This window comes from Oncorhynchus tshawytscha, linkage group LG28 (genome assembly GCF_018296145.1).
Source record: "Oncorhynchus tshawytscha isolate Ot180627B linkage group LG28, Otsh_v2.0, whole genome shotgun sequence".
NCBI lineage: Eukaryota > Metazoa > Chordata > Actinopteri > Salmoniformes > Salmonidae > Oncorhynchus > Oncorhynchus tshawytscha.
The window spans coordinates 20,270,115-20,296,312 of NC_056456.1; the positions used below are offsets into that span (position 1 = coordinate 20,270,115).

The 26,198-nt window shown below is 42.3% G+C and overlaps 1 protein-coding gene and 1 long non-coding RNA gene across 6 annotated transcripts in view; one reads left to right on the forward strand and one right to left on the reverse strand.

Moving 5' to 3' along the window:
• The window catches only part of LOC112226880 (collagen alpha-1(XVIII) chain), a 55,041-nt gene extending 30,899 nt beyond the window's left edge, over positions 1 to 24,142 (forward strand). For 2 of the 5 annotated variants that reach the window (XM_024391528.2, XM_024391523.2), the window contains 39 exons: positions 3,034 to 3,166; positions 3,410 to 3,447; positions 3,566 to 3,766; positions 3,893 to 3,919; positions 4,011 to 4,073; positions 4,165 to 4,242; positions 4,336 to 4,395; positions 4,707 to 4,838; positions 5,054 to 5,149; positions 6,983 to 7,036; positions 7,156 to 7,182; positions 7,355 to 7,483; positions 7,591 to 7,650; positions 7,763 to 7,798; positions 8,901 to 8,942; positions 9,056 to 9,118; positions 9,554 to 9,589; positions 10,237 to 10,320; positions 12,189 to 12,248; positions 12,796 to 12,831; positions 15,310 to 15,372; positions 15,531 to 15,620; positions 15,716 to 15,751; positions 16,013 to 16,066; positions 16,188 to 16,244; positions 16,363 to 16,422; positions 16,729 to 16,770; positions 18,079 to 18,106; positions 18,227 to 18,301; positions 18,458 to 18,483; positions 18,776 to 18,874; positions 19,078 to 19,222; positions 19,394 to 19,458; positions 19,659 to 19,787; positions 19,910 to 20,002; positions 20,350 to 20,418; positions 21,930 to 22,127; positions 22,328 to 22,437; positions 22,583 to 24,142. In XM_024391528.2, coding sequence (XP_024247296.1) covers positions 3,034 to 3,166; positions 3,410 to 3,447; positions 3,566 to 3,766; positions 3,893 to 3,919; positions 4,011 to 4,073; positions 4,165 to 4,242; positions 4,336 to 4,395; positions 4,707 to 4,838; positions 5,054 to 5,149; positions 6,983 to 7,036; positions 7,156 to 7,182; positions 7,355 to 7,483; positions 7,591 to 7,650; positions 7,763 to 7,798; positions 8,901 to 8,942; positions 9,056 to 9,118; positions 9,554 to 9,589; positions 10,237 to 10,320; positions 12,189 to 12,248; positions 12,796 to 12,831; positions 15,310 to 15,372; positions 15,531 to 15,620; positions 15,716 to 15,751; positions 16,013 to 16,066; positions 16,188 to 16,244; positions 16,363 to 16,422; positions 16,729 to 16,770; positions 18,079 to 18,106; positions 18,227 to 18,301; positions 18,458 to 18,483; positions 18,776 to 18,874; positions 19,078 to 19,222; positions 19,394 to 19,458; positions 19,659 to 19,787; positions 19,910 to 20,002; positions 20,350 to 20,418; positions 21,930 to 22,127; positions 22,328 to 22,437; positions 22,583 to 22,799 — 3,111 coding nt within the window. In that variant the 3' untranslated portion in view covers positions 22,800 to 24,142. The remainder of the gene's footprint in view (positions 1 to 3,033; positions 3,167 to 3,409; positions 3,448 to 3,565; positions 3,767 to 3,892; positions 3,920 to 4,010; positions 4,074 to 4,164; positions 4,243 to 4,335; positions 4,396 to 4,706; positions 4,839 to 5,053; positions 5,150 to 6,982; positions 7,037 to 7,155; positions 7,183 to 7,354; positions 7,484 to 7,590; positions 7,651 to 7,762; positions 7,799 to 8,900; positions 8,943 to 9,055; positions 9,119 to 9,553; positions 9,590 to 10,236; positions 10,321 to 12,188; positions 12,249 to 12,795; positions 12,832 to 15,309; positions 15,373 to 15,530; positions 15,621 to 15,715; positions 15,752 to 16,012; positions 16,067 to 16,187; positions 16,245 to 16,362; positions 16,423 to 16,728; positions 16,771 to 18,078; positions 18,107 to 18,226; positions 18,302 to 18,457; positions 18,484 to 18,775; positions 18,875 to 19,077; positions 19,223 to 19,393; positions 19,459 to 19,658; positions 19,788 to 19,909; positions 20,003 to 20,349; positions 20,419 to 21,929; positions 22,128 to 22,327; positions 22,438 to 22,582) is intronic. The other 3 variants (XM_024391524.2, XM_024391525.2, XM_024391527.2) reach the window with 3 other exon arrangements.
• Positions 725 to 2,581, reverse strand: LOC112226881. Its single transcript, XR_002949793.2, has 2 exons — positions 2,222 to 2,581; positions 725 to 1,321 (listed from the first exon to the last, which is right to left on the reverse strand). It is a non-coding gene; the product is annotated as an uncharacterized LOC112226881 (long non-coding RNA).
• Positions 24,143 to 26,198: the final 2,056 nt, after the last annotated feature.

A 26,198-nucleotide genomic window follows, 5' to 3' on the forward strand; every position in this document is an offset into this window, starting at 1 on the left:
GGCTGTCAACGGACACTGGTTGAGCAGAGGTGAGAGAAAGAACATCCACCCGCTCAACTAAGATTGGCTTGGACAAGGAACGTCGCTGACTGAGCAACACTTTGACGTGCAGTGGAGCATCTGTCTGTTTTATCAGTTTCAATTTGTACTGGTACAAAACACAAGTACCTAATAGTGAACACTTGGGGCACATATTCCAGTAGAGGGATTCAGTTCCTCTCTCCCCAGTTACTAGCCTGCTAACATTGTTGCACTCGCTAAGTCTAGGAGTCCTAAGCCTTGTTACATGTCTGTAGCCTGTATGAATGTGTGCATTTATTTGAGAAATCAGCATTTGAGGACTGTTGAATGCACATCACTGCATGGAAAGACACATTTACAGCCCTGCACACATCCAGTATATCGCCGATAACGGACCCCTTGTGTGAGGGCGTGCATATATCTGGAAACGGTTCAGTAAATCCCCTAAAAACGGCCACACACATCTTAATGCAATACATCTCCGCCCAAGTCTCACCCATAAGTATCAGTAAATAACCGTGTACTTGTTTAAGGCTGTGCTTATTCGCCGCAATGAATGCTAATCAGTAGTGGCTGTATGTCACTGGAATATTAGAAACACAATTATTGAATGTATTATCACCACACCTCAGGGTTCCTACACTTTTTTTCCACTATCAAGGTGTTCCCTACGTTCCTTGAATAAAACACAAATCCACTTAAATCACATCTTGAAGGACGATCATTTATTTCAGCAGAGAGAAGAATAGTCTCCGCATTTAGGCTAAGCAGGGCCTGAAACTAAAGCAACCACCATGGAGGAATCTTGCCAGTACTCTGCTTGATTTTTGTATTTATTTTACTTTCATTCATCTTTGCATTACAATTGTGGTGCTTACATTTGTGTAAACAGGTAAGCACCAGATTAAGGAAATATGAACGAGCCTATTCAAAATTCAAGGGTAAACAAAATAAATCAGATACAGTACTGAGGGTCATCCAGCGTCGCCCAGGGCGAGCATACATTGTGGTTACTGTAGGACTATAGTGTTGAGGGTAGAAGACCAGATGCTCTCGGACTATGAGAGAAAACAGTCAGATGAAGAAAACACTGCCACTCCAGCTGCTCTCTCTGGAGTGATCCATGTCTCCTTCAGGGCCAAAAAGTCAAGGGACTGAAGGGCAGCATAAGCTGAGATGAACTCGCCATTTTGACCGCAGATCCAAACACCGCCAAAGACCCAGAATTCCACATGGGTTGTGCGCAGGGTACAGTACTTTAGAAGGGTTGCAGACAAGGGGTGGGTAGCATCTGCAAAGTCTACAGGGAGAGGTGTGAACAGGTATAGAAAACACGTTGACAAAGCTATCAAAAAAACAATTAGATCTGTAAATAACTAGGTAAGATACTCAAATGAGTGTTGTGGAGCCATCCTCAACACTAATTGCCTAGCACAGGTGGGGAGCACACCTCCCTTTACTAATTGCCTAGAAGAGGTGAAACCACTCCCCCCTCCAATACAGCCATTGATTACCAAAACAAATCGCCCTGCCCATTGATCCTGATTGATGTGTCAACAACTATTTGCAAATTATGAGCAGTCAGGAGTTCACACACCAAATAGGCTACTGGGAAGACAGGCAGCACTTAAAATAGATGGCCGTAGCTAGCAAAAAGACAGTACTAGACCACAACAAATATAGACTAAATATATACGTATCACTCCTGGACAGAAGAGTCCTCTAGGTATAGAATGAAGCATACGGATGTAGACTCAGAAAAGTAGCTACTGTAGCACACTCATTTTTCACTCAGTCAAAAACACTTAAATTATACATCAATGAACAGACAACTCACAATTTATAACAAGCTCTAGATTTTGAAAAATAAACCATGTTTATAAATGTTACAAACCTGAAAACAGGATAAATATGCAGACAGAGTTGGCTTCTCTTCCACCACATGACAAAATAGGGAGTCACACACCTACAGCTGTTGAACATTTTCCTGACATGCAGTCTGAAAATGTCCAGGAATATACTATCCCAGAAATTCCCGTATCACACAAATGTTTAGGGATGCATGGGAGTGTGCAAGAATGCATAGGAAATTCCCACCCACGACCGTGCACCTCAAATTTCACAGGAATATAGCAGATCTGATTTCACCCAGAATCTCTGCTTTTCATGCAGTGCATGTGCCAAGGAGACCGCAACCTACCGAGTTCAGGGCCAGCTCCGTGTTGGCCAGTCCAAGTGGATTATAATTTGTTCAGATGGTGACGAAACAGAAATATGTACAAAAAGGAAAAATACCAAAGGCAAGCCCAAACTAAAGACCTCATGGCCACCAAACAAACCCAGCAACCTCACGGCTTTCCCTGTGGGAGACTGACTGACGATCACCTTAATTGGCAGCACTTGGTGTGCTTATCAACAGGCTCAGCATTTGGCCAAGGTTGCTGCTGCCCCCTGTGGGAAGGGAGTGTGGAAGTATAACCTGGATAGTGTGTTTGTCTATGGCCTAACACTAATGTTCTCCCCATATTAAGTATTTGCACTGGCCTTTGATGTGTCTGTTATGTCTACTGGGAGCAGTGGTTGTTTATAAAGAAAATGTGGCCAACCTCCACATCCTTGTCAATAGGAAGCAAACACAGATACAGTGTCTGTTTCTCTTCCATTCCGGGGGTGCTCCAGATTCTGGCCATGTGTATGCTACATTCGCTTTCATCCTCCCACCACTAGCCTTGTAACACACTGTACTTGTCCCAGAATGTCATGTCACTCTACCCTTAAACATCCCACAATCTGACCCCAATTACTACAAATAAATATATGATGTAAGCTGTCTGTTCTTATTATTCTTATTTGATTCTCGTCCAAATGTTTTAGATCGCTAGATGTTTCCTGTATATTTAAAATGTTGCACATTGTTTTACAAATTTACTTACCTCTCTCTCTCTCGTGCACTCTCTTTCTCGCATTCTCTTTATCTCTCTCTCTTCCTCGTAAATGTTTTTCTCCCTCCAGCCAGAGGACATGCTCAGCGGGCCTGTGCGAGCCCCGCCCACAGAGTCTCCGGAGGTGGAGCTAGATGAGTACTCAGGACACCTGACCCCCACAGAGGAGGCCCATCAGGAGATGCATCTCAGAGGTGGGGAAGGCAGGTTCACCATGCACTTATCCTATCATCTTATGGCAGTCCAGGGAAATAACTGATGAGCTCTTGATTTAACTCATCCGGTGACTATGTCAACTGTTATTGGATTTTCTCTTTGCATTGATCAATCTTATCTGTCGTTCACTGGTTGATATTGTTGGTTGAATACATCATATATCCCTACCTGGTTAACATTATTGAAGCCTCATTGGTTAATCCTATTGGTGTCTCTTGTTCCTCTCTCAGGACCCCACCAGACAGAGGAGCCAGAGATGTCAGGGGATGTAAGTAATAGCTCAGATGTTACGTGCCTCAACCTGATGTCCCTTAAATGCTTAATTAATGATTCCGTATTTAATACATCTTCTTATACAACATTCTCCTCTTTGTGCTGATCATCAGGGTGGACCTCTTAGCCACAGACTGAAAGGAGAGCGAGGAGAGCCTGGGCCTATAGGTCCTGCTGGTCCCCGTGGCCCCCCTGGCCCCCCCACTCTCTCTGAGGGTAGAAGGTCTGGGCACCGCCAGCCAGGACCCAGGGGCCCTCTGGGGCCTTCAGGGCCAACAGGGGCCCCTGGGGTGCCAGGGAAGGACGGACAGCAGGTGAGCTTTATGTCATTATAATCTTCCATTACTCTGTGATCGTAGTACATGTTTTATTATGTTTTCTATTACCTTCACTTGACAAGACTGAAAAGATAAATCAAAGGAGTGTTCAATTTTTTTTAGGGAAGCAAGGGTGAAGATGGAGATCCAGTGAGTAAATCTGGTCTTGTGTCAAATTTGTACTGTTCTGTCATGGTCATACATAAATACTGTATGTCAGAATCTATGGCAATACCCACAGGGACAGAGAGGACCTCAAGGTTTCCCAGGTTTGGCAGGGGAGGTTGGAGTCAAAGGAGACAAGGTACAGTAATAAAAGGTGTTAGAAGGAAAAATGTATATTCAATGTGTGTGACATAGGCAGTTAGTCGTACCCTTTGTTCTCTTCTGTGCAGGGGGACCCAGGAGCAGGACTACCAGGGCCTCCAGGCCCCCCTGGACCTCCCGGACCCCTCAGATCACACAGTGTGCCAGTGGGTAGCAGTGTAACATCCTAAAAACATTGGGTTGAACTGGGGATCAAGTGGGGATTCGTCTTTAACTGCCTGTTTTCTGTTGCATTGCAGTATGGAGAGGATGCACTCGGCTCTGGTTTTGGAGACCTTGACAATACAGAATTGATCAGAGTAAGAACGTTCATTATGCTGTCAGCCTATCTGTTATGTTTTTCTCTAATAAAATGTCTCTAGGAGGAGTATTTTAGCCACATACTGCCAGCCTGATCTCGCAAGATTTCATTTAAAAAAATCATCACATCACTATAGGTTTCGCTACACTTCAGGCTTGAAGTAAGAGGCCACAAGTGTTCTTCTCTCAATGTTAAACATGTGCTATGGCATCCCATATCCAACAGGTGGTGTTGTTTCATCTGATCACCTACTGTATAGTTGAGACCAATCCACTATAGTGATGTGATAATTTTATGATTTTCTCCTAGGGTCCTCCTGGCCCTCCAGGTCAACCTGGCCCCCCAGGACCCACCAGCCCGTTCAATGCCTCGGAAGGCCTGTTCACTGGACAACCAGGTCCTCCTGGCAGATATGGCCTTGTTGGGAAACCTGGACCTCCGGTGAGTTGTCTATCTCATGTTCTCCCTAATATCCATTATTGATGTTTCCACCTGTTACCACTCATTTTCAACTGTTATTGATGTTCCCACCCTTATTTTGTACTGTAAATGTTATTTTATATTCTTCTGTATGTGTATGCATTGTAGTTGACAGTGGTTTCCTCTCCACTCTCTGTTGTTATTGACCTGGTTGTCCCTGGCCTTTATTGTTTCAGGTGAATGAGGATTGGTTTAGTGGTTCTGGCTTGGGCTCTGGGTTTGACACTGAGTTTGGCTCAGGGTTGTTCGGCTCTGGGCTTGGTTCTGGCGAGGTATTTCCCTGGTTTCTTCACTGAACCAGTAGGCTTGAAAAGGCAGACTGTTCTCTCCAACCATGTTTTCTAATAGCCTGCGCCATTTAACTTACTGTACATTGGATGAGTGTGTGTGTGTCTTTGTGTGTGTTTCACTGGCATACCACACAAGGTTGGGGGCCCCACTAGCTCTGTGGGCCTCTTGTGCGCAGGGGGGGGTGTAGACAGTGTAGACATCAAAACTATGAAAAACCACATATGGAACCATGCAGTAACCAAAAAAGTGTTTTTATATTTGAGATTCTTAAAATAGCCACCCTTTGCCTTGATGAAAACCTTGCACACTCTTGGCATTCTCTCAACCAGCTTCATGAGGTAGTCACCTGGAATGTATTTCAATTAACAGGTGTGCCTTGTTGAAAGTTAATTTGTGGAATTTCTTTCCTCCTTAATGCGTTTGAGCCAATCAGTTGTGTTGTCACATGGTAGGGGTGGTATACAGAAGATAGCACTATTTGGTAAAAGACCAAGTCCTTATTATGGCAAGAACAGCTCAAATTAGCAAAGAGAAACAACAGTCCATCAAAACTTTAAGACATGAAGGTCAGTTAAACCGGAAACTTTGAAAGTTTCTTCAAGTGCAGTTCGCTAAAACCATCCAGCGCTATGATGAAACTGGCTCTCATGAGGACCGCCACAGGTCCTCATGTAAAAATAAAGAAAAACCCTTGAATGAGTAGGTGTGTCCAAACGTTTGACTGGTACTCTATATGAACAGGTCACAAGCTATGGCAAAAATGTTTAGAATGACAGGAAATTAGCTGTAAAACTGCAACATTTTCTCTCAGCCTTATGGCAAAATGTGTAAAATAGACAGAAATGAGCTTTAAAAATGCTAAATTCTCTCACCCTCATTGCAAAATGTGTAGAATATCATGAAATGAGCTATAAAACTAAAATGTTTTCTCTCTGCCCCATGGCAATAATATGTGTAGAATTGCAAGGAATTAGCTTTAAAACAGCATCATCTCTCTCAACCCCATGACAAAATGTGTAGAATAGCATGAGATTAGCTATACAACTGCAAAATGTTTCTCTTTGCCCATGGCAAAATATGTAGAACCTCCTCCCCCCCAAAAAATCTTCTAACAGGGGGGGGCCTTGCTCAGACCTTGCGGAGGCCCCACGAAACTGCGGTACGCCACTCCTGTGTGTGTGTTCGCACATGTGCCTCTGCTTTGAATTGTTTACCCATCTATGAAACCATCATGGGGTCTATGCTCATTCCCAATCCTCTCATTTAGCGGGAAACATCCCAGGTTTGACTTTAACGGCCTTGATGGACATTAAGCTTGAGCTATGTGCTTCATAGATCAAACATGGTCAAGCTACTGTACATTGGAGAGAACCTGCCTTTTTATATAAGTCTGTTGCCTGCGTGCTTTCACTAACTGCATTTATGGAGCTTGCCCTTTATTTTTTACAGTCAATGAGCCATGTTGTTCCTTCAGGAATGGCAAAAGGGACAATGATGGCACAGGCTGGCAATGATTTATATTTTTTTAAATGTACAACTATTTAGACAGAGGAATGTTATATTTTATGTTGGAAAGTAACTAATTCTGAGGGATTCAATAAAGTTACAAAATAATCAATAATTACTATGTCGAGAAACCTTCTAAATGAATTTTTGAACGTTATCTTTGCAACAGTATCTATGGTTGCTACTATCACTCGAAGGAAAGCAACACAGTCTTGGTCATGGTTGACTAGTCACTTGTGGGACCTGTTTGTGCATGAAATTCAGAGAGCGGCGGTTGTGACATCACATCTCTCTGCTGTTGATTTCAGGGTCAACCTGGTCTGGATGGGGATGTTGGGCCGACGGGGCCTAAAGGTCTGAAGGTAAGATGATAGTTACTCTGGAGGCTATTGTCGGCATTTGATCCCCTAAGCTGATTTGATCCCCTATAACCAATTCCATTGCAAATGTTTACATTAACCGATCTCTCTTCCTCACATAGGGGGAACAAGGACGAGTTGGACCGAAGGTATTTCTAACCATCTGATAACTCAGTTATCAGTTATAAAATGCATTAATCAAACAATGAGACCTAAGTTCCTAATCATGCTGCTGACACGCAGTAACATCGACTTTATTGTAAAGTCAAAACTATACCATGTTCTTCATAGTCAGTTTAATGGGCCTATTCCTCCCTGCAGGGTGAACCAGGTGACCAAGGGTTGGCAGGAGCTACAGGGCTGAGGGGACCAGAGGGGAAGAGGGGTGACACTGGCCCTCGGGGGCTGCCTGGGCCCCCCGGACCCCCAGGAGCAGGATTGTTTGTCGAGGTGCTGTTTTGTTGATTTTACTGTGGAGTCAGTTTCCTATCATACGGTTGACTTGTTTTGTCTCTATTGATTCTGAATGCAACAATGTTGTGTGTTTGTGCTTGCAGGATATGGAGGGGTCTGGGAAGAATGACATGCTCCTTGGCGTAGGACTCAAAGGCCCTCAGGTGAGTGAGAGTGGTGTATGTGTGTGTCTCCTGTAGTTTTGAAGTACTTGTAAATGGTCTTTCTCCTTAAGTTTTCATGAGAATAACTGTTATTATCTACTCTCTTCTATAGGGACCTCCTGGTCTTCCTGGCTCTGCAGGACCAAAGGTAAGATTACAAGCATGAAATTTTCCACTTGAACATTTCTGACTTGATTTGCCCTAACTTAAAATGGGACATTTTCAGCTTCCAGGAATTGTGTACAAATCCTTGCGACATGGGGCCATGCTGAAACATGAGGTGATAGCAGCGGATGAATGGCACGACAATGTGCCTCAGGATCTTGTCAGGGTATCCCTGTGCATTACCATCAACAAAATGTCCATTGCGTTATGCCTGCCCATACCATAACCCCATTGCCACCATGGGGCACTCTGTTCACAATCTTGACATCAGCAAACCGCTTGCCAACACGACGCAAAACACGCCATCTGACATCTACCCGGTACAGTTGAAACTGGGATTCATCTGTGAAAACCACACTTCTCCAATGTGCCAGTGGCTATTGAAGGGGAGCATTTGCCCACTGAAGTTGGTTACGACACAGAACTGGTCAAGAATCTGGTGAGCACACAGATGAACTTCCCTGAGATGGTTTCTGACTGTTTGTGCAGAAATTCTTCAGTTGTGCAAACCCACAATTTCATCAGCCTTCCGGATGGCTGGTCTCAGACAACCTGCAGGTGAAGAAGCCGGATGTGGAGGTCCTGGGCTAAAGTGGTTACATGTGGTCTGCGGTTGTGAGGCCAAATTCTCTAAAATTACATTAGAGGTGGCTTATTGTAGAGAAATTAACATTAAATTCTCTGGCAACAGCTCTGGTGTACATTCCTGCAGTTATTATGCCAATTGCACGCTCCCTCAAAACTTGAGACATCTGTGGCATTGTGTTGCGTGACAAAACTGCACATTTTAGAGTGCCTTTTATTGTCCCAACACAAGGTGCACCTGTGTAATGATCATGCTGTTTAATCAACTTCTTGATATGCCACACCTGTCAGGTGGATGGATTATCTTGACAAAGGAGAAATGCTCACTCAGGGATGTAAACAGATTTGAGAGAAATAAGCTTTTTATGCACATGGACAATTTCTAAGATTTCAGCTCATGAAACATGGGATCAACACTTTACATGTTGTGTTTATATTTTTGTTCAGTGTTGGTTCACATGGAAATCTGATAAGTTGTATATCCTGTTTGTTTTCTACAGGGTGAAGATGGGAAGGATGGGGCTCCTGGGTTGTCAGTGAAGGTTGGTTGCATCTATTTTACACCACCTTCTACAATAATGATGGACATTGATGGTTGTGTCTCCATATACTGTGTAATTTATCCTGTCTTCAGCTTTATTCGGTCTCTTTTCAGGGTGAGCCTGGTGCTCCTGGCCCTGAGGGACTCCAAGGGCTAGCTGGACTTCCTGGCGCCAGGGTCAGTATTGAACCAGAAAGTACACCATGCCTCACATGCAATAACCATGAACTTAAGTCTTAGCTAAACCCAGGGATTAAAGTAGATTTAATTGATGTGTCCACTGCTGTCCGCGCGTGTGTTGGTCACGGCCAGTCATCTCTGCCGAGCCAAAATGTTTGTGTTCACGTCCAACCACACTGCATTTTGTAGCATATAACACCTGTTTTCAAGTCCATTCGCACATTTTTCATGTGGCTGACAGGCAGTTATGATACATTTTGGTTTAATAACCTACAGTTTTCTTGCCATCTTTATTTTTATAATTGTTGAAGTCTCATGTTTTACCGGTACAGTGCACCCCCACTATTTCCATACCGGCTTACTTTCATCTACTTACTGTCTTACTACGAAGGTGTTTGATACGCTATGCTTTCTTTACTTGTCTCTCCCCAGGGATTGAAAGGAGACAAAGGCGATCCAGGACCAAAGGTATGTTTAGTGTTAGACAGGAGAACGACTCCAAACTAACCCTGTTGTGGGCTGTTCTTCTACCCTCATCTACTGTTCATCATATATTACGTGTGGTTGCATCAAAGCCTGTTACAACATTATAGACCAGCAGCTACTCTTCCTGGGGTCCAGAAAAATTAAGGCAGTTATACTATTTTAAAAACATTACGATACATTCACAGATTTCACAACACACTGTGTGCCCTCAGGCTCCTACTCCACCACTACCTCATATCTACTGCACTAAATCCATGTGTATGTATAGTGTGTATGTTATCGTGTGTGTCTGTGCCAGTCCCCGCTCTTCCATAAGGTGTTTTTTAATCTGTTTTTTTTTTAAATCAAATTTTACTGCTTGCGTCAGTTACTTGATGTGGAATAGAGTTCCATGTAGTCATGGCTCTATGTAGTACTGTGTACCTCCCATAGTCTGTTCTGGACTTGGGGACTGTGAAGAGACCTCTTGTGACATGTCTTGTAGGGTATGCTTGGGTGTCCGAGCTGTGTGCCAGTAGTTTAGACAGACAGCTTGGTGCATTCAACATGTCAATACCTCTCATAAATAAAAATAGTGGGGGGGGGGACGACGACAGTATCCTAACTGTCCTGTGTGCTGTGTCTTCCAGGGAGAGTGTGGTCCTGATGGACACAGTGTACCTGGTTCTCCTGGTCCTCCCGGCTCTCCAGGTCCCATCATCAATCTGCAGGATGTACGTCCAACCCTCACAACTCCCATCCTCTGTCTGGGTGCTGTTTCGCAAATAAAACACACACATTGACCAGGAATAGAGCTGTTGTGGTTAATTAAGGGGTTATTACCTTCATGAGTATTCATAACCAAATTGGTGTGAACACATACAGTGAGGGAAAAAAGTATTTGATCCCCTGCTGATTTTGTACGTTTGCCCACTGACAAAGAAATGATCAGTGTAGAATTTTAATGGTAGGTTTATTTGAACAGTGAGAGACAGAATAACAACAAAAAAATCCAGAAAAACCCATGTCAAAAATGTTATAAGTTGATTTGCATTTTAATGAGGGAAATAAGTATTTGACCCCTCTGCAAAACATGACTAAGTACTTGGTGGCAAAACCCTTGTTTGCAATCCCAGAGGTCAGATGTTTCTTGTAGTTGGCCACCAGGTTGGCACACATCTCAGGAGGGATTTTGTCCCACTCCTCTTTGCAGATCTTCTCCAAGTCATTAAGGTTTCGAGACTGACGTTTGGCAACTCGAACCTTCAGCTCCCTCCACAGATTTTCTATGGGATTAAGGTCTGGAGACTGGCTAGGCCACTCAAGGACCTTAATGTGCTTCTTCTTGAGCCACACCTTTTTTGCCTTGGCTGTGTGTTTTGGGTCATTGTCATGCTGGAATACCCATCCACGACCCATTTTCAATGCCCTGGCTGAGGGAAGGAGGTTCTCACCCAAGATTTGATGGTACATGGCCCCGTCCATCGTCCCTTTGATGCGGTGAAGTTGTCCTGTTCCCTTAGCAGAAAAACACCCCCAAAGCATAATGTTTCCGCCTCCATGTTTGACGGTGGGGATTGTGTTCTTGGGGTCATAGGCAGCATTCCTCCTCCTCCAAACACGGCGAGTTGATGCCAAAGAGCTCCATTTTGGTCTCATCTGACCACAACACTTTCACCCAGTTGTCCTCTGAATCATTCAGATGTTCATTGGCAAACATCAGAAGGGCATGTATATGTGCTTTCTTGAGCAAGGGGACCTTGTGGGCGCTGCAGGATTTCAGTCCTTCACGGCGTAGTGTGTTACCAATTGTTTTCTTGGTGACTATGGTCCCAGCTGCCTTGAGATCATTGACAAGATCCTCCCGTGTAGTTCTGGGCTGATTCCTCACCGTACTAATGATCATTGCAACTCCACGAGGTGAGATCTTGCATGGAGCCCCAGGCCGAGGGAGATGGACAGTTCTTTTGTGTTTCTTCCATTTGCGAATAATCACACCAACTGTTGTCACCTTCTCACCAAGCTGCTTGGCGATGGTCTTGTAGCCCATTCCAGCCTTGTGTTGGTCTACAATCTTGTCCCTGACATCCTTGGAGAGCTCTTTGGTCTTGGCCATGGTGGAGAGTTTGGAATCTGATTGATTGATTGCTTCTGTGGTCAGGTGTCTTTTCTACAGGTAACAAACTGAGATTAGGAGCAGTCCCTTTAAGAGTGTGCTCCTAATCTCAGCTCGTTACCTGTATAAAAGACACCTGGGAGCCAGAAATCTTTCTGATTGTGAGGTGTCAATGCAAATCAATTTATAACATTTTTGACATGCGTTTTTCTGGATTTTTTTCACTGTTCAAAAAAACCTACCATTAAAATTATAGACTGATCATTTCTTTGTCAGTGGGCAAACGTACAAAATCAGCAGGGGATCAAATACTTTTTCCCTCACTGTATATTACATGAAGTAACTTGAGATGTATGTTGGAATTGTATTCATCGCCATCCACTTGGTTTTCAAATATTCATAGTTTATAGAGTATGTAAAGTGTATAGCTTGTATAGATACAGCATATTTACTATTGTAATCAGTGTGTCATATATTTATCCTCAGCTCCTCCTGAACGACACAGAGGGCATGTTTAATCAGATCCGTGGGCCCCCTGGCCCGATGGTGAGAAACACAATGTTCAGTTGATATGTATTTCTGAAACTAGTCGATTATAATTTAATCAAAATGACCATTCTGCTCTACATTAAATGGGCTGGACGCTGAAGCATGGCACATATCAATATGCCTCAGGGCAGTTTGCATTTATTGTTTTGTCATGCATGAGCAATGACATAATGATTCATACATTCTGGTCCCATCTATCATTTGTAAAGCCAGAGTGGACTGTTTTCAATTCCTATTTACTAGAGGTAGGTTCAGCTAAATTTCAGCCTAACCATCCAATCAACCACTAATACAACCATAATGCATAATTGATCCAGAATACATATAGTTAGGTTATACAATGCATATGCTTAGCTTACTTACATAATGTATGTATACACTTACACTCAATCATGATTATATCAGGTCTAAAGATTGTTGATACATTACAACCTTGAAATGTGTGTATTCTGTGAGATGGTTGCTAATACATGCTCCATAGACACTTCATGTTACTGTATTATTCCATGCGTTAATAATATGTGTGTTTTGTTTCATGTCACAGGGCCCCGAAGGAGAGCCTGGCAGAGCAGGATTCCCTGTAAGAGCAATTCCATTCTTAATGTGATAACCCCATATATAGCATGCAGGATCCATTGTACATTTATGAATTACTGTATTACAGATTTAATTTAGTCTTTGCTGCCATGGGAAGGAATTGGGTATTTGTATGTATTAAGGATCCCCATTAGTTTCTGCCAAGGCAGCAGCTACTCTTTCTGGGGTGCAGCAAAATTAAGTCAGTTATACAATTTAAAAAACATTACAATACGTTCACAACAGATTTCACAACACATTAAGTGTGTGCCATCAGGCCACTACTCTCCTACCACATATATACAACAAAAAAGCCATGGTACGTGTGTGCATTGTGCGTATGTTATCATGTGTTTGCATGCAATTGTCTGTGCCTATGTTTGTGTTGCTTCACAGTCCCCGTTGTTCCGTAAGGTATATTTCTATCTGTTTTTTTTATCTAATATTACTACCTACATGAGTTACTTGATGTGGAATAGAGTTCCATGTAGTCATGGCTCTATGTAGTACTGTGCGCCTCTCATAGTCTGTTCTGGACTAGGGGACTGTGAAGAGACCTCTGGTGGCATGTCTTGTGCGGTATGCATGCGTGTCTGAGCTGTGTGCCAGTAGTTCAAACAGACAGCTCGGTGCATTCAACATGGCAATATCTCTCCCAATTACAAGTAGTGATGAAATCAATCTCCCCTCCACTTTCAGCCAGGAGAGATTGACATGTTAATGTTAGCTCTCTGTGTACATCTAAGGGCCAGCTGTGCTGCCCTGTTCTGAGGCAATTGCCATTTTCCTAAGTCCCTCTTTGTGGCACTTGACCACAACTGAACAGTAGTCCAGATGTGACAAAACTAGGGCATGTAGGACCTGCCTTCTTGATAGTGCTGTTAAGAAGGCAGAGCAGTGCTTTATTATGCACAGACTTCTCCCCATCTTAGGTACTGTTGTATGAATATGTTTTGACCATGACAGTTTACAATCCAGGGTTACTCCAAGCAGTTTAGTTACCTTAACTTGCTCAATATCCACCTTATTCATCACAAAAAAGGTTTAGTGAATGATTTGTGCCAAATACAATGCTTTTTGTTTTGAAATATTTAGGACTAACTTATTCCTTGGCTTTACTCAAAGCCAGTGGCATGTCGTTAGTAAAGATTGAAAAAAGTAAGAGGCCTAGACAGCTACCCTGGGGACTTCCTATTTCTACCTGGATTATGTTGGATAGGCTTCCATTAAAGAACACCCTATATATTTTGTTAGACAGGAAACTCTTTATCCACAATATTGCAAGGGGTGTAAAGCCATAACACCATACGTTTTTCCAGCAGCAGACTATGATCAATAATGTCAAACTCCACACTGAAATCTAACAAAACAGCCCCCACAATCTTTTTATCATCATCAGTAATTTGTGTAAGTGCTTGTTGAATGTCCTTCCCTATAAGCATGCTAAAAATATGTTGGCAATTTCTTTACTGCAAAGTAGCATTGTATTTGGTCAAACACAATTTTCTCCAAAAGTTTACTAAGGGTTGGTAACAGGCTGATTGGTCGGCTATTTGAGCCAGCAAATCGTGCTTTACTATTCTTAGGTAGCAGAATGACTTTTGCTTCCCTCCAGGCCTGAGGGCACGCACTTTCTAGTAGGCTTAAATTGAATATATGGAAAATAGGAGTGGCAATATCGTCCGCTATTATCCTCAGTAATTTTTTATCCAAGTTATCAGACCTCGGTGGCTTGTCATTGTTGATAGACAGCAATACTTTTTTCACCTCTTCCTCACTCAGTATCCGGAATTCAAAATTACAACTCTTGTCTTTTATATTTGGTAAGATAGACTTGCATGTGTGGTGTGAGCGTTTGTTGATGGCATGTCATGGCTAAGTTTGCTAATCTTGCCAATAAAAATCATTAAAGTAGTTGGCAGTGTCAATGGGTTTTATGATGAATGAGTCATCTGAATCAATGAATGATGGAGGGGAGTATGCCTTTTTGACCAAAATTTCATAAGGTGCTCAAAAGCTTTTTACTATCATTCTTTATGTCATTCTACTTTGTTTCATAGTGTAGTTTCTTCTTCTTTTTATTCTGTTTAGTCACATGATTTTTTAATTTGTCAATCGGTTGTGCAGCCAAACTTATTTGCCATTTCTTTTGCCTCGTCCCTCTCAACCATACAATTTTTCAACTCCTCATCAATCGATACAGTCATTTCCTTAATGGGTGCATGCTTATTATTAACTGGGATAAGCAATTTCATAAATGTGTCAAGTTTGGCGTCTGGTTGCTTCTCAAATGACGGACCAACAAATATTCTTTACATCAACATAGGATTCACTACAAACTTGTAGTTTCCTTATCATAATGAAAAGAGTCTGTAGTTATGAATAAAGCATATATCTTGACTCACCTACTATACTGTAAGTACATTATGCTCAAATACGCTTATCTTTTCTGTCCATAATTATTCTTGTGATCTTGGCCCAGGGCCCAAGAGGACCAAAGGGTGACATTGGGCTTCCTGGTCTTCATGGTCCACCAGGAATGAAGGTAAGCTCAGAGGAAGCTCTTGTCTTTAGTGTTAACTGCCCTTGCATGCTAGGGCATTTATATTCTCTGGACCTTATATCAGATAGGTAGGATTTTTATAACCTAACCAAGACCTGGTGATCATGTCTTTGTGTCTTCTATGTCTTTCCTCATCATAGGGTGCGAAGGGGGATTCTGGTGTCACGATCGCTGCCGACGGCACTGTGTTGACAGGTGTCAGGGGCCCTCAGGGACCAAAAGGAATAAAGGTGCCGTCTCTTTCTACCTCTAGGGTCAACAGACATTGTATGGTAGTGGTTGTCTGATGATAAGCATTCTGACCTTGTATGGGTGCTGTTTACAGGGTGAGCGTGGGTTCCCTGGAGTTGCTGGTATCATGGTGAGTGAATGAAGACTTGTTAAATCAATGCTCTGTTACATTGGTCTTAGCTATAGACGTTGGAAACAACTGTAAACATATAAGGCCGGCTTCCCAGACAGAGATTAAGCCTAGTCCTGGACTAAAAAGTACTTTTGATGGAGAATTTCCATTGAGCATGCTTTTTAGTCCAGGAATAGGCTTAATCTGTGTCTGGGAAACTGGTCCCTACTGTCTACTGAGTGAAAATGTTATGAAAAAATACCATGTTTTCTTTTTAAGGGACCAATCGGACCAACCGGACAAAAAGGAGAATACGGGTTCCCTGGTCGACCGGTTAGTGTTTTTAGTCACTACTCTACTGTCACTACTGTTTTAATTTGTTTGGTTATTATATGATAGTTTCATCCGTCACTGTAATCTGCCCTGTGGAAGTGCTTACCTTTTTCTTCTGTAGGGACGAACTGGAATGGCAGGGAAGAAGGGAGACAAGGGTGACGCCATTGGTCAACCAGTAAGAATCGCTATCTTTGAACGTGATTTTATGGGATTACAGTACAATCAACTAACTAACTAATAGAAAAGTGAGGTGTCATTGACTGTGATTTATTGATCGATGTAATTGTGTTTAGGGACTTCCTGGTCCTCCTGGCCCTCCCGGTCCCCCAGGACCAGTAATAGGACTCAATGGAGTAAGTACAGTATGCCTGTATACTGTAAGTAAGAATTGATGTGTTGATGTCATTGCTGCTTCTCTACTATTATTAGAATGCATTGTGGATGGGAATGGACATTTGATTTTAGTAGCAATGTTATACAGTAGCAACGAGACCCACTGGAGACAAACAAAACAGAGCAACAAATGAACGGTCATTTGTCTTCAGTGGTGGTGTAATGTCAACACATGAAGTACTCGCTTTCATTGGATATCCAGATGCTGTCAATTATGTCGCCATCAATACTAGTCTGATGTCATAATTTCCCTCTGAATCTTAAAGACAGTTTTTCCGGTCCGTCCCCGACCGTTCTGCAAAACACCAGTAAGTTTGTGTTTGAGCACCTTTAAGGCCCTTTGGGTGGGGCGGCGCATGTAAGTCCGTGGGCTCTTACCTCTAACAGGCAGTCCCTCCATCTCCTCTCCTCCTGTCTGCAGCTGTGCTGTGTCTCCCTCCGCGTTTCCTGGGTTTGTGGTGGTCCTCACAACAGCATAAAGCTGGCTCCTGCTCTTCCGCAGGTCATAAGGTCATATGTGACATCATACAGTCCCATTATATGTGACTGGAACATCTCAACCATACTGAATAGTCACATTGACTTCAATACATACATTTCTGAATTGATGAATTCAAACTCTTTTGAATGTTCAGCCTGCTTTATGCTGACAGTGTAAAAATCCAGTAGAAATTTGAAGAGCTTTTTTCCCTCGAGTGATCCGGTTCCTTTAACCCTGGGCATGTTGCTGTTGCATGTGTTTTTATCTGTTGGGTTTTCAGCTTTAGAGCGCTAAGAGGTTATTAATCAAATCAAGCTTTGTTTATACAGCACATTTCATGTAACACAATGTGCGTTACAGGACAAAAACAACAAACATAAGATAAAAAAATGAAAGAATGACACAAACTGAACCACTAAAAAGTCCTAAGGAAAAGCAAAGCTAAAAATATGTGTTTAAGATCTATTTTAAATTTGTCCACAGTTTCGTCCCCCCTCAGATTCTCTGGCAGGCTATTCCAGGCTGGGGACATAATAACTAAATGCTGCCTCTCCATGCCTCTTGGTCCTAGGCTTTGGGATAGTTAGGTGCCAGAGGACCTAAGGGACCTACTAGGTACATACCTTAAACACATGTCTGACATGCATTGGGGTGCACTATTGTGGATTGACTTATAAAACAATAGAAGAATCGTAAAATGAATTTAAAAACTCACAGGCAGTCAGTGCAGAGACCTTAAAGCCAGTGTAATGGTTGCTCTCCGTCTTCTAACTTCTCTGCAGTTCAAGGTGGCCAACCAAAATAAGAACATTCAACTGAGTTCCTTACTACCTCTCGCCCTCCTTGTCCTCATTCTATGTTTAACTGGTGTGTGCAAGGCTGGCAGGGATGTTTTAACACCTAAATGAATCTTCATGTCTCCATTTTAATTTCCCAACGTTTTTGACTGAACAGAAACATCTTTACTTGTTGTCTGTATAGGATGTACAGCTGTTTTGTTAGTGATTATTTTGGGGGAATTATGTGGAACTGGTTTTGGGTGTAATTTTATATTAGCCATATTGTTTGTGACATCTTTCCACAACAAGATTGATCCACAATAACAGTACAATAAGCATACAATCTTGTGTTTTAGGTGAATGGCAGCAGGGGATCATCACAAGGTAAGTCATCAATGAATCACACTGACAATATCGGATCACCTATCCAGCCTATGGAGCAGGGTTTACATTTTTATAGATGATCTCAGTTGTCTCATACACCTGTACTGTATTTCTGTAAAGGTAGCAGGAGAGGAAACAGAGGTTCTAAAGGAGAAAAGGGAGAGGTTGGACTGCCTGGAACACCTGGAGAACCAGGTATGTATGTGCAGCCAAGGGTGCAGTTTCTCCTCCATTTAACTTGTTTATTGGCAATTAGCGCACTTAATTATAACAGAAACGGTATGCATGAGTGTCTTCAGACATATGTTTGCAACAGACGACAATTAACTAAGATGTCTTCTCCCTCCTCAGATGGTGTTCTTCCCGAAGGCTTTGTGGTGAGTCTTTTTCCTTAAGTTCTCTAAGGAACATTTACCGGTTCAACTCTCAAATACCTCATCAGTAGTGGAAATGTATGTTATGTAAAACTCTTATGCATGTCATAGGGTGGCAGGTAGGCTAATGGTTAAGAACGTTGGGCAGTAACCGAAAGGTTGCTATTGCAAACCCCAGAGCCAACTAGGTCAAGAAATCTGTCGATGTTCCCTTGATTGCTTCTGCAAGTCGCTGTGGATAATGACTCAAATGTACATGTAATAGACTGATTCAGCCAAACTGTGTGTTCCACAGGGAGAAAAAGGGGACGTGGGCTATGAAGGAATGAAAGGAGAGAAGGGTGACGCTGGGTTGCCTGGCCCACCAGGTCTTCCTGGGAGATCAGGCCTTGTGGTGAGTAATTCCAGGCTCCAAATACTCAACAAAGTACAGTATACATTATACATTTACCTTGTAAACATTTACCTTGACTACAAACTGTAGTCAAGCTAAATAGAAAAGACACTCATTTCCATACTTGATAAAGCTTTTACTTTTGTATGTTACATTTGGAAATATGACTGTCTCTGGCCATTTTGTATATGCTTTATATGTAGGGGCCAAAAGGTGAATCCATTATTGGCGCCCCTGGTCATCCTGGAGCTCCTGGTGAACCAGGAGTTCCTGGCACTGGACGACCAGGCACTCGGGGGCCCCCTGGCCCTGCTGGACCCCCTGGACCACCCCCTGTCTATGCCTCAGGTAGCTGTGCACTGTGTGCTCGCTAAAATACAACATCTTAAACTAAGCCTTTCTGTCATGCTTTAGTTTAGGGTGAGTTCCAAGTTCATGTATTTAATAAAATACACAAATGTATGTTTAGTAGACCTACAGTACACTGCTATACTTTTGTATGACTGTTCTATTTTTCAGCTGTGAGTATTCCTGGCCCACCTGGGCCTCCTGGTCCTCCTGGGATTACTGGCTATGAAAATCTGGTAAGACAACCAGTAGGGTACTTACTTCCTTATATACTCACCAAGTCAACATAGGAAAACATACAGGGAAATGTGTGTATGTGTTTTTGTGTACCTACTTGTGTGTGAGTTTGCGTGCGCACTATACAGTTCTCACATTGCCACCATGGATTTATCTGTTGTCTATGATTCAGTGTGAACTTCCTCTCTTCTCACCCCAGGTGACCACATACAGGAACACCATCACTCTGATGAGGGAGAGCCACCGTGCTGCAGAGGGATCCATGGCCTACGTCTCAGACAAGGGAGAACTCTACGTTAGAGCCAGAGATGGCTGGCGCAAGGTTCAGGTACTGTATGCCGTTACAGTCCCACAATCCCACAGTTATGTCTTCAGTTACTTAAAAGCCTTTGGCATAGAAAATGAGATGCTGCCTGTGCTTATTCAGTGATGAGTGTCCTGTCTCTCCAGCTTGGTGAGCTGATCCCTGTCCCAGCAGAGACCCCATCCTCCGCATTGTCCCAGGCCCTGAGCAGACCAGATCGCAGCAGACCACACAGGCAGGTACTGTGGCAACAGTAACACAGCACCCACTGTTGTTACACTGCACACTGCATCTGGGGCGTGCTTATATTTGTCCTGCTACACACAAGTGCGTAATGGAAATGTTAGTTTTTTTGCATATCCAAACAGCGTCCCTGGAGCAATTAGGGTTAAGTGCCTTACTCAAGGGCACAACAACAGACGTGTCACCTTCTCGGCTCTGGTATTCGAACCAGTGAACTTTTGGTTACTGGCCCAGCGCTCTAACCTAGGTGCTACCTGCCACTCTTCAGTCTATTATCAATGTTTTATTTAGGATTTCTTTACTCACGGCGTGTCAATCTTTGCTTGTGTCTCTGTTTTTTTAGGAACTAGTTGGAACTAGCTACATGCCCAACTATAATGTCCTACCTCATACAGTTCACTCAGTCCTGGGGGTAAGACTTTGTTTTCATATACAATATGCTATGGGTTTATACCTCTGTTGCACATTGTTTACCATGGACTTGCTTAATTAACCTGTCTAGGACACATGTTCCGCTAACGGAACCCCCCCCCAACATCCAGCTGAAAAGGCAGCGCGGGAAATTCAAAAATATATTTTTTGTCCAATACAGCAAATGAAAGATTAACAAGATGTTTATCTACCCATCATGTCCCATTTTTAAAATGTTTTACAGCGAAAACTAAACATATTTTTATGTTAGATCACCACCAAATCCCCAAAAAACACACAGCCATTTTTCCTAGTTAGAGATAAAGATAGATAGAGTCACAAAAGCAGAATTAGAGATAAAATGAATCAGCAACCTTTGATAATCTTCATCAGATGACACTCATATGACATCATGTTACATAATACATTTATGTTTTGTTTGATAATATGCATATTTATATCCACAAATCTCGGTTTACATTGGCGCCATGTTCAGAAATGCCTCCAAAATATCCGGAGTAATTACAGAGAGCTACGTCAGATAACAGAAATACTCATCATAAACTTTGACGAAAGATACATGCTTTACATATAATTAAAGATACACTCGTTCTTAATGCAACTGCTGTGTCAGATTTTTTAAAAACGTTACGAAAAAAGCATACCATGCAATAATCTGAGACGGCGCTCAGCCATGTTGGAGTCAACAGAAATACGAAATTACATCATAAATATTCCCTTACCTTTGATGATCTATCATCAGAATGCAGTGCAAGGAATCCTAGTTCCACAATAAATCGTTGTTTTGTTCCATAATGTCCATTACTAGTGTCCAATTAGCTACTTTTGCTAGCACATTTAGTTCACATGTCCAAAAGCTGCCGCTGGTCCAGGCGAACTCGGACGAAAACTTCAAAAAGTTATATTCCAGGTCGAATAAACTGGTCAAACTAAGTAGAGAATCAATCTTCAGGATGCTATTATCATATATATCCAATAACGTTCCAACCGGAGCATTCGTTTCGTCTACAGAGTAATGGAACGCAAGGCGATATAATGACTACTGCGCATAACCATGAACTGGCATTCTGCCAGACCAGTGACTCAAATAGCTGCCATCCGGTCCCACACATCACACTAGAGGCTTCATTCCACGTTCTACTGACTTGACATCTTGTGGAAGGTGTAGGAAGTGCGAACAGATCCATATCTTATTTGGATGTGAATAGGCGATGAGTTGAAAATCAACCAACCCCAGAATTTCCACTTCCTGTTTGGAAGTTTGCCTGCCCTATGAGTTATGTTATACTCACAGACATAATAGACAGTTTTAGAAACTTCAGAGTGTTTTCTATTCAATAGTAATAATAATATGCATTTATTAGCATCTTGGACAGAGTAGGAGGCAGTTCACTATGGGAATGCAATTCATCCAAAGTGAAAATGCTGCCCCCTATCCCTAAAAGGTTTTAAGCTGTGTTGTCTAAGTCCATTGACTTTTTTCTTTGTCAGCTGCACTTGGTGGCCCTAAACGCTCCGTTCTCTGGGGACATGCGTGGCATCCGGGGGGCAGATTTCCAGTGCTACCAGCAGGCCCGCACCATCGGCCTCACCGCTACCTACAGAGCCTTCATGTCCTCACACCTCCAGGACCTGGCAACCATCGTCAAGAAGGGAGATCGCTACAGCATGCCCGTCATCAACCTCAAGGTACAGTTGTTCTCTCTTATGACAACTAAAACACAAACAATGGACTGATAGGTCCTTCGTTTTTTGGTTATGATGTGGTAAGACAGTTGTCCTAATCTCATTAAGGTTTAGTCATATTTTTCTAAATGAAATATTTCCTTCATTGAAACTACAGGAAGTGTGTGACTGTAAATGTGCCTTTAATCGTATATTTTCCACAGGGAGAGGTGCTCTATGGCAGCTGGATGAACATCTTCTCTGGGAATGTGTTGGACCCATCAATCCCCATCTACTCCTTTGACGGACGGAACGTCATGACGGACCCCACTTGGTTAGTGACCAGCTTTGGCTGACCCCTTAAAAGACATACAACATAGTTGAACCCTGGTTTAAGTCACTCTGGAAACGAGTGTCTCTAAATGTAAAATGTCAAAGGTCTGTGTTTAACTCTCTGTGTGTGTTGTCTGTGAACGCAGGCCTCAGAAGCTGGTGTGGCATGGCTCCAGCACGGTGGGAATCCGTATGACCACTAACTACTGCGAGGCGTGGCGGGCAGGTGACATGGCAGTGACGGGCCAGGCCTCTCTCCTCCAAACAGGCAGACTGCTGGGCCAACACACCCGCAGCTGCTCCAACCGCTTCGTAGTGCTGTGTATCGAGAACAGCTACACTGACCACAGAAGGTCTAATTAACCTCAACACACACGTCTAGTATACACACTCTCTCTCATACACACACACAAAACTAGATCTCATTCATGTTTTCATGAAGAGCATGTAAAACTAAGCTATTGACACATGTTCAAGAAAATCCAGTACACACAAACAAACACACGCACACCTCTCATTGACAGCAAACATCCATGTGGACCACACAATAAACTAACTCCCTCCCTCCACACACACACACACATACACACGTCTCCTATTAACAAAGAGCAGTTATGTGCTGGACCACAAGAGGCACTTTTACACTATTTCATACTGACCACAGATGAAACTCCCCACTTCATTAACCTCTCATTATTAACCTTCCATCAACACAGCATCACCGCTTTGCACTTGTCTCTAATCTAAGTTTTCCTGTCCCTTTAAGAAAAGTGTAAATATAATGTAAATTGCTTCCTGTCAAAAGCACTGCATAACTCCAATTCACTTTGTCTTTAAATTGACTGAATAAGGAATGCCAAAGATATGGTAATCAGCAACCAACCGACTAACACACTGTTTCTACTGAAGTAATCATTAACACGTTTTTTTGTTGTTGGTTTGCTCAATTTAGTCTCATTCTTAAGTGCCCAGTAGAGTAGTTTGCATAGAGGCAACAAGAGTTCTAACCTTTTGTGGATTACTGTATCAGTCCCCAAAACAAATTGATGATATGATGAAATTAGGACAACTGGTCTTTTCTGTTTTTCTGTGATATAAATGTATAATAAAATACTTGGATGTTTTCAGACAAGGGACCTTTTTTCCCTCTTTAGGCCTTGAAGTCATTTCGATGCACTGTGAGTTGATTTGAATAGTTTGGGATGTTTCCATAGCTATGAAGGCTTTTTGTCTGTGAAAATTAAGGGTTTTTCTGTTGCGAGTGATAACTTTTTCTTAATATTTAAGTTTAATTCTATGTTTTACATTTTTTATTTATACTGTAACAGCACATCATCTTAAATCTAGCAAAACATAGCTTCACTTTCAATTGAAATGAAATTGAAACACTACACGTGCTATCTAAATTGAAAGTTATTTTTGTACGGTATTCTACTAATTGACTAACTGTAGATGTACTTTCAACAAATATATAATCAAGAGCTAGATATTTTAATGGCTGGGGAAATGATAGGAACAGTAACAACTCTAGAGCGCAAAGTATTTTTATATGTTGATTAATTTCACAGACGTGATCGGTTATATTTTTACAGTCAGGAAGATTGTCTTTTTTAAATTGGAAAGAAAATGTTTGACTGTCATTCAGAGAAATACAATGTTTGTACTCATTGACTGTTGCTCAGTGAATAAATGTTTTTTTTTTAAGACTCTGTTATTAATGTCATGTGTAGTTCTGCAACACACAATCAATGACATTTTATCTTAAGGGTAAATAAACGCAGTTACACCAAATGGGCACTAGGTGGTAGCAAACCATGTCACTTTACCGATTATTCTGTTGAAAGTGGGCCTAGGACGTCTACATCATTAACAATAAAAAACCTCGGCATAATTTGATATGAGTGTTCATACAGCTTCTTAATTATGGTTGGGGACATTTGAGAAATATTTCTGGTTTGTTATCAAATCTGTCTCTCTGGATTACTCTGACTAGGTGTTTCTTAGTGTATCTGCAATGATTACAACTCTTCCGTGTTTCTCCTTGAAATTATTAATCACCGAAGTCATTTTAATCATATTGAATTTAATTATCTTTTGTAAACAAGATTCTCTGAATGTTTCATTGTTTCCCTGAATCTAAAACCTAGATGTTTGCTTTGTACATACATCATTGTCCTCCAGACAAAGCAGCAGTTCTGTGAGACCGTTTATGAAGGACATGATGCACTTTTGAGCTGAAAATAAAATCTATTAAATGAAAATAAAGGTTTATGTTCATACAGAAAGAGTGAAGGGCAATATAAAACGTACAGTAACATCCCCCTCAAATTGGATCTTTCATGTCAGGTTCAATAAGTGCATTGGCTTGTAGTCATAGGGGGAGCTTACGTTATTTCACCTGTGACAAAGGGGGACAGTTTCATGCAGCACGGCAGTGTGTTTGTTGTTTTCTTCATCATTACAGGCCTCTCTCAGGTTGTTAATGGGATGTTCACGTCTTGTCCCTACAGGTAGATCCAGAGTCCTGTGTTCATGACCATCTGCCCTCACTGTGCTCTGTGTCATTACAGAACCTGTGTGTGTGTGTGTGTGTGGAGACAATTTATACTCCCACATGTCACCTGCCCTTGTGTTACTTTGCACCCCGCCACCCAAGACACCTGTCCAAGGCACTGACAAACTACAACAAACAACAGGGGATAATGTGCTCTCCCTGTATACTATCTACCGTACCACCAGTCTTCTCATTATCAAAGCAGAGCACAACCCAGCTCAGTCTCCTACATAAATGCATGACGGAGAAACTAGTTATTCTATCACCCCCCTAACCATAACATTCACCTTTTTATCCTGTAACTCTGTTGGTGGGATGAAAGTAATACAGGTTATGGTTCTCAAATTCAGTGTTATTGATGAAGTGGTGCTAATTTAAATCTTGAATGAATGGAAGACCGTGAATGGGTTTAAACTTAGAAAGCCTAGTGACTCCAAATAGTGACGTGCTGTTTGTTTGCACCTCCCCAGCAAGGTCTGTTTTTCTGTCACGCTAAAGGCTGTTTACTCAGCAGTCAAACAAACAGAAAACTGTGTTGGTCAACTAAAAAGGGCAGCATTCCACATTGATCCCCCTGTGTTTGGGGCGGGTGGGCCTGGGGGGAATTTGGTGCATTGCGTCCAGTGTATGCTGGACCGCCAGGACAAGGCCTGTTGGCAAATAGACCAGATACTAGAGAGAATGTCCTGTCATCAATCTCTTCTGCCACTGGCCCAGAGAAGGGTGTGGAGGGGGGCAGAAGGGGACTTGGTCAGATACTAGTTGTGTATGTGGATCCATACAACCAGTGGTAGGAGTGAATGGGAGAAAGCTTAATACAATTTCAAAGTCTTGAAGTTATTGACATAAATGATATGTATGCTGCGTATTCATAGGCTACATGCTTAGATATATTTATATAATACATTTTCAAGCTGATCTGATCCATAGGCTACCAATGGGCTAGGGGTTTTAATGTCAATGTGACTGGATAATTATACATAATCTTTCTATAGGAATAGGCTACTCATTATTAAAATTATTTAGACTAATGGATATGTTGGGGTTGCGCATCGATGCCTGACATGTAAATAGCAGTGGATGGATAGGCATGCGTTGTACGTGGCTACAAAATGGAATCAAATCAGGGTGGGTAACGAGAGTGGGGTTAGGGGTGTCCCATGTGGGCGGGGTATTTTCGCGTTGTTGGCCAATCACACATTTTTTTT